Source organism: Dromaius novaehollandiae, chromosome 27 (genome assembly GCF_036370855.1).
Source record: "Dromaius novaehollandiae isolate bDroNov1 chromosome 27, bDroNov1.hap1, whole genome shotgun sequence".
Lineage (NCBI taxonomy): Eukaryota > Metazoa > Chordata > Aves > Casuariiformes > Dromaiidae > Dromaius > Dromaius novaehollandiae.
The window spans coordinates 4,276,265-4,283,853 of NC_088124.1; the positions used below are offsets into that span (position 1 = coordinate 4,276,265).

The 7,589-nt window shown below is 46.6% G+C and overlaps 1 protein-coding gene across 1 annotated transcript; it reads right to left on the minus strand.

The window, feature by feature from the left end:
- Nucleotides 1–317: 317 nt before the first annotated feature.
- LOC112990287 (gastricsin-like) lies at nt 318–4,636 on the minus strand. The gene is made up of 9 exons (XM_026111915.2): nt 4,479–4,636; nt 3,779–3,929; nt 3,056–3,173; nt 2,767–2,885; nt 2,138–2,337; nt 1,750–1,869; nt 1,293–1,437; nt 896–994; nt 318–689 (listed from the first exon to the last, which is right to left on the minus strand). Exons 1-9 carry the CDS (start codon nt 4,532–4,534, stop codon nt 534–536), a joined length of 1,164 nt encoding a protein of 387 aa, XP_025967700.2. The 5' UTR covers nt 4,535–4,636; the 3' UTR covers nt 318–533.
- Nucleotides 4,637–7,589: the final 2,953 nt, after the last annotated feature.

Sequence of the window (7,589 nt, forward strand, 5' to 3'; positions counted from 1 at the left end):
TGGGAGATATGCAGATGGAAAGGGGCAAGAGTTATCAGCCTCATGAAAAGAGGAGAGGGGTGAAGTTAGCTAGCAAGTGTTTCAAGCCTGAGACATTCCTTCATATAATATGTGACCACTTTCTATGCATCTTTTAGCGAACATCTTTGTGCTTAACTTAAGTTTGCTCTTGCTTAGAACAGGCTACTTGTAGGAAGTCTGGTTGTGACACCTGCTTTACCCTCTGTTTTGTTGAGCACGTTCTGGAGTGGAAACCTGTTGGAGTTTTTCTTGTTCTATTTTGTATCATAAAAAAATCAAGAAAAAATCACATTCGCTTTATCTTATTTTTACGGTGTTTTTATTTCTTTGCAGTTGCTTTTGGAAAGAAACCCATACTTCCATCATACACATTTCACAGCAGAGAGGCTGTAAATTTTGCAGACATGGAGGAAGGGAAGAAACTCCAGATGCTCTGACACACACAGGCACGAGGAGCTGCGATGTTGGGTGAGGGGAAGCAGCGACACGGTCAGCGTGGGAGCCGGTTCGGCTTATACGGCAGTGGCAAAGCCCACTCGGTTGTTGTCCTGGTCATAGACGGAGTAGTAAGACCTCAGGAAGACGTCCCCAAGAATCCACAGGGGCTGCCCACTCTCGGATGACAGGTAGGTAGCTTCAATCCCAACGACGCAATAGCTGCTGTCACTCTGTTGAGCAGAAATAATTGTTAAAAAGCTCCAGAGCTCTGGCCGCCACCCACCAGCCACCCACCAGGTGCGGGCGATGCAGGCACAGCTGTGGCCCGTGCACCCACATCCAGACAGCAGCTCTCCCTTAGCAGGAGAGCTTCTGTGCAGGGCAGATGCCACGGAGAGGGGCACACAGGAGCCAGGCGGGCCGTGAGATGACATACCTCGAGCATGTAGGCAGAGGGACTCAAGGGGAAGCTGGTGCCGCTGATGACGAAGGTGAGGGTGGGCAGGCTGTCGATGCTGCTGCAGCTAGCCACGTACTAGGGAAAGAGTAAGCCACAGCTAGTTTATATCTGGTGCACTTGGTACAGGAACAGCTCAGTGTTTCCCAGGATACCAGTGACAGGCTCCCAGAAGGAGCTGTGACTCGGGAATAGAACCAGAAATCCAGACATCCAAATTTTATATATTCTGTCATTTCCTCTGCAGAGATTAGGGCAAAACCTGGAAGATTTCCTAGGTCCCTCCAATCCCACTGCTGAAGGGCATCTGCCTGCCCCAGATGACAGACACATCTCCCTTTTCTGTTTCTTCTGCTGTCTAGCCTGGTCTCCTTACCTCGCCATCGCCAGCATCTTCAGCTCCAATGTACTCCATCAGCTCAGAAAAGATCTCCTGAGGGGCGGTGAGGAGGGAGGTTCCTGTATCGACAATTGCCTGGCAGCCCTCGCTGCACCAGCTGCTCAGTCCACTAACAGAGAAACTACAGAAACAGAGAACAAGCTGCAAGTAAAACATGCTCGAATCTGCTGCAGAACAAATGGAGGACAGGGGCACTGTGTATGAAGAATGCCTGAATGTTTCCTCCAACATCTGCACCTTAAAGAGGGTGAGTTTCTATGGTTATACATAGGCAGTGCCAAGAATAGACCTCAGAGCCCAAACTGTCCAAGATACGAAGTCTCTGAATCATGATCCAGAGTGACTGGACCTGACAGAAAAGTTCTTGTTGTAGCCCCAGGTCTAAGAACAGCTAAAGCTGTTACAGAGGAAACGCGAAAAAGTCCCCTTTTACCTTTCAATCCCAATCTGCCAGTAGGTAGTCTGGATGACGGGAGTCCAGGTGATGTCACCCGTGTACAGGCTGGAGTCGACACCTCCCAGGACAAGCTCACCCCCTTTGCTGCCCTCCTCCCTGCAAGAGCAAAGCACAAGCAAAATACCTGGTTATTTGCGATGATCGACAGCCATCAGCACCAGCCTGCTGGAAGGGGATGCAGACTAGCAAATAGAAGAGGGAGGGGTAAACACTCAATGAACAGGAGAGCAGGAACGAAGTGTAAATTGCCAGGTTCTCCTGAAGGTTTTGGAGATCCAGGAGGTTTGCAGTAAAAGGGAATAGTCTTGGGAAGCACAAAGGCAACATAAGGTAGAAGGAAAAAGGGGAAGAGGCATGTCCTTACCCACTCAGGTAAAAGCTGAAGATGGCGGCATCGAGCAGGTTTTCCTGCACCAAGCCCTGCATCACAGTTTCGGCATTCCCGGCAGAAATGGAAGGATAGGCCAGACCCAGGATGCCGTCAAACTCAGCATACAAAAAGCTGGTGCCAGGCTCAGTCTCACTCAGGCCAAACTCCTGCTTCTTGATGGAAAGGTCCCGGAGCTAGGGCACGAAAGAAAGCAGGCACAGGGCATTATTTGAGTGCAGCACAGGGCATCACTACCCAAGGACAAACAGCGGGTGCACCAGCACAGCCAGGCTACGTCCCGGGAGCACTAAGCTGAAATAGGTGCCTGCCCGACCAAAGAAGGGCTTTGCCATCCTACGACTGTGTCTGAAAGCCGTGTACCACATATACGAAATAAGAGGCTTTGCATTACAGCCAAGCAACAGAGCTCCCCCTTTTGCTCACAAGGGAGCATTTTATGCTTCCAGAAGTGACCAGCCCAGGTTTTCCAGGTACGTGCTCTGGACATGCACTTCACAGGCCTTGGGATGTGGACAAGGTGGCCTTGCTCAGTGCGCTGCTGCTGACCGAAACGCAGCAAAGCCAGAAGCGCCCCTTCCTCTCCCAGCTGAAGCGTCACTTACCCTAACAGTGTCGTAGCCAAAAATCCCCGTGAGGCTGCCGCTTCCATACTCTATGGAGAAGTACTCATCCTCAGTTGAAAACGTGGAGGACTTGCTGGGGTTGAACTCAGTGTGGCTGGCTAAATTGGAAAAGCAAAACAGAAGAGCATGAACTTGCAGCTCACACAAATGGAGGTTTCAGACTCACAGCCAGATGGGGAGACCCTGGTCAGAGACCATGTTCAGTGCAAGTAGCAGGGGAAATCAGAGCATAATTTGCCATCGTCCTCCTTGCACAGGAGTTACTCACTGCAGGCCTCGCTCGAGCAGTACACGGATGGCACCCACAGGTTGGAGGAGCCAGTGTCAAAGAGCACCAAGAAGTCCTGCGCGGGAGTCCCGATGCTGATCTCCCCAAAGTAGGACATCTAGAGGAAAGGGGACGTGTTTCTCAATCCCACATTACTCGTTGGCCAACGGCACTGCCAGGTGCACGTGCTGCTTCTCAGCCCAGGCAACCACCAGCGTTATGGGACCGTGGGTTCCCAATGACAGTTGATGGGACTGGAGGGATTGCCAGTTAATGCTCTTCCTTGATAATTGAGACATTCTTGCTCTAGGAGATTCAATTAAAATGGCCAGGTAAGTTTTGCCTGGCACACAGCAGTTCCTCTCTGCTTGGGTTCTCTAACCAAGAAAAGCAATTGGTGGAAGCCGGGATGGCACAGGCCTGTCTAAAGCAGCTGTGTTTATGAACTGCTCACAAGCATGCTCGTTCTTTACACAAGGCTGTGCGAGCTGGTTTCGGAGTATTTCCAAAACAGAGAATACAGCGCACAGCTGAACAGCTCCCATCCACATTAAAATAAATATTCCCTTTTCCTACAAAACTGTAAGAACTGCTCCTGAAATAAAAGTTGGGCTCAAAGTCTGACATGTAACTTCTGAAATTTCTCTCTCTATTCCTGCTCCATTCCTCTCATCTCTACACTTACTTTTCCTCCCTTATTTTTAGCAGCCAGTGGATACTCACCTCCAGGTTGTTAGACAGGGGCTCGTAGGCGGCAAAGTTACTGAAGAATTTGTAGGCAGGGTCATAGTGACCGCGTTCCTCCAGGTATTTGTGGAGCACTCCCTTCTCCTTCATTGCTTCCTTTATGGACTTGCCTTTCTTCAAAGGAATTCTGCATGCATGCAATTAGCAAAAAGTCATCGAGTCAGCAGGATATCAAGTGGCTCTTCACTTCCCATCAGACCCCCTAATTTTGACTCCTCCTATTCCTTTTCCCTCCTCTTTCTGGTCCTCCCCTGCCTGATTATACTCCTCTATGCAGATTTTCCAGTGTGGTGATTTGCACTGATGAGGGTGTCTCTAGAGGAATATGGTCTAGTCTGGCCACTGGAAAACTCCTGTGCTTTGGATCCCAACCCCTTCAACTAATGCAAAATGAGTTTGACTTTAGGTCTACCACGGCCATGACCCTTATCAGCGTGACCTCTTTGGGATACAATAAGCAGTATCAGGGGAAGCCAAGAATAATGGAAAGACAGTGAGAAATTGCTCAGCATTAATGTGAAAACCATGACCATCTTCTAAAGCCTAAGCCATAATAGTAAGTACTGGTCCAAGACAAAACCTAAGACTCCCAACACACATCTCACATTGCTCCTCTTTCTGACTCACCACCACATTGGAAACAACTAAAATGCTCATGTGGTTATTCCATACTTACCTCAACAACCCCTCAGAGAGGTGGAGACAGACCAAAGTGAGGATCAGCCACTTCATGATGATCTCTTGCAGGCAGTTTTCAAAGAGACCGCCAGGCACCCTGCTTATTCCCGGATCCCACGCTGATGCTGGAGCTCTGCAGCTCCTCCTTATATACCCAAAGATGGTCTTCATTGCCTTACGTCACTGCACATTCACATGCCTTGAGTTTATCAATGCATCCGTTTACACGAAGTATTTACCCCACCGTGCTAAGGACTATCAAGAAAATTCCAGGTCAAATACAAATACGAATGCTGTTCCATTTTCAAGGTATTCCTCGAACAAAGAAGTCGATAAAAATGACTTGATAAGAGTAACCCAAATCCACAAGAGTGAGGTTCGCTACTAACCAACTTCTTTTTGATTCGATAGAGGTATCAAGGTCTTTCTCAAAAGACAAATGAAAGAAAAATTTCATTGTGTTTTCCTGAGATAGGATGGAAAGAATAACACGGGTTATCATCAGTTGTATAATTCTGTTTCCATTCCAGTTCTTACCTCTAGCATTCCAGAAAGTCATGGAATGACCCCAAAGGAAAGAAACACACGGGCTTAGGCTGGAAGGACACTATACACACAGGCATGTTTGCTTAGGAAGACACAAATGGCCCCATTAGCTGTTCTTAAATTGACTCCTGCTGGGGAAAGAGTTTTCAGGAGGGATTTTTATAAGCCAAGGAACTAAACTGTGCATTTTACCAAACAATTAGCGCTCACGTGCTGTAGAGTTTGGAAGAAAAAAAAGAAAAAAAAAAAAAGCAAATCAACTCTCTGCACAGAGCTATTGGCAGAGAACCTGTGTAAAGGCCCCGCACCTGGAGTGGATCAGCATAGCCAGCAAGAGTGAAACAGCATCTTGTTCAACACTGGTTTCATGAGCTAAAGCACCTCATTCCCACCAACCCCCAAATTCTAATCCAAAATATTGCCATAAGTTCCTCACAGTGGAAACAGCATGGCTTAAAGGATGGGTACTCCAGAGAGCATTAATACTCTTACTATGTTTAACCTTTATTCATCAAGTTCCAAGGAAACTTCAAGTCTTCTCATCCACATTCTTGTAACCAACCGTAAGCAATGTCTCTGCCCCAGAATGAGGTTTCATGAAAGAGTAAGTGATTTCAGAGCCTCAGCTCCTGTATCACACAGGTCAGAGAGCCTCATCCAAACCTTTCTGCACCAAGTCCAACTTCCAGCTCAAACAAGCAGCAGGTAGAATTGTCCTGCAAAGATATACCATAGGCGATCAGCCAACAGAGAGGGAAAGGGGCCTGTCTGTGTACACATGCCCGTTTCTTTTTCATTTATTTTTAAACCTACTGCACTATTTTTTATAACTTTTCCTGTTAGCAAAATAAGACTGAATTGCTTCCTTTCTGTTTTCCTCTCCAGACTGTCAGCAGTACATTCTTCAGACTGTCATCATAACTAAGAGACACTCCCTCCTGGGATGCACATTTACCTCCATCCGTGGGAGCAGACAGGGGGGCTGGGGGTGATGGAGAAGTAATATGGTTGCACAGAGCTGTCTACCCAATCTGTCCTCTCCTCCCCCCTGTCCCGGAGACCTCAGCAGTTCAGTTTAAGAACACGTCACATGGCAAGTATTCTGTTCTCTGGCTTATTATTAAAAGGACAAACAATATCTTTTCACTCAAATGTAATCTTATCATCAAGGATCAGAAAAAACAGTAGAAACTGATCACCCCCCTGACCAAAACAAGAGAGGAATGGAAAGAACATGAATGACTGGAGGCATCCGGTGACCAATATTCCTGCACAGACCTAAGTTGTTTTTTATGGAACATGTGTCTCACCTTCAAGGTCTGTAAGAGCACAGATAAGGTACCTGGCTGTGCCCAGTCACGATGGGAGATGCACTGCTTACTAGCCACCTGCAAAAATAACATATTCTAGTAAAGAAGTGGAGGTGGAGGACAAGGGAAAGAAGTGGGATTCAGGGTGGGGGCCTGTGCAATGCTTCAAGCACCACATTGGGTAAGCAGGAATAAGGCAACCTGACCCAGCACTCTCATTTGGCGAGTGTCTTAATGCACAAAGATCCAAGTCCCTCAGATTTTCCATCCTGAATAACATAGGCATACTCGTGCTTACCCATTCTGACACTTTAAGGTGCTTAATTAACACTGTCAAGGTTTCCAGGAACAAAATGAGGGATAAAATTATCTAAACTGGGTTTTTTGGTGAATACTTTCCCAATCTCATTTTTTAAGATTATTTTGCTTTTTTGGCTTTGCTTAATGCTGAACAAAGATCTTCACTAAACCATCTACAGGAATAGATTAGAGATGTGTAATTTCCTAGAACTCAAGTTCAGTAGTATCCATTTTGTTTCCTTCTTCTTGAAGATCAAGCTCAGCTTTGCTTTAAAAACAGTTCTAATACCTAGGTTTATTTGCAAAAATCAAAAATGTGAGCACTGAAGGCTCAAACAGCAGAAGTCAGGTGGGAAACTCCCAACCTTTTAAAATTAGAGGTCATAATGTTTAAGCTATTTTTTGAAAGAAAGCGGAAGGAACCCGATGCAACTTTGAATGCTTGGTCCTCATTGTGTATAGCATAGGTTACACAGCGGATATACTCAGGTCCAGTTCACAGTTGATAAGGTGTTCAAATGCTAAAAATTTACCAAGTGATAGCTGGAAACCAAAGAAACTGACCTTGCAAATCAACCCTCGCCCATGCCCTCATCAGACTTTCTTTAATGGTGCCTGCTTGACTTGGAACAGCCTCTAAAATCCCACAAGCCAACAATTTCCCTCTGCACACACAAATTCAAGAATTATTTTGCTTGTGTGGCCACACTTTTCCTGCCTTTTGGGCATCTCTGTGAGCATAACACAAGAAAGAGCCTCACTTTTCTGAGGAGGCAGTATCATTTGCATTCTGTACTGCGCCTGCTGTTGAGAGACAGCAGAAGAGATCCTCCAGGTAAAAGCAGTATTAATGCTTCATTACCACTGAGTTTGAATCCTTTTCAATATGCCTAATGCAGTGAGACGAGCCAGACAGAAGAGCACAACCATTGCTGCAGGTAGAATACATACGG

Bases quoted from the DNA above. Each gene is read 5' to 3' on its own strand.
- LOC112990287 (XM_026111915.2), bottom strand. From the start codon at position 4,534: ATGAAGTGGCTGATCCTCACTTTGGTCTGTCTCCACCTCTCTGAGGGG. The intron at 2,886-3,055 runs GTGAGTAACTCC...TTTCCAATTTAG, and splicing joins CTGCTCGAGCGAGGCCTGCA to CCAGCCACACTGAGTTCAAC. The intron at 2,338-2,766 runs GTAAGTGACGCT...TTCGTGCCCTAG, and splicing joins TTGGCTACGACACTGTTAGG to CTCCGGGACCTTTCCATCAA.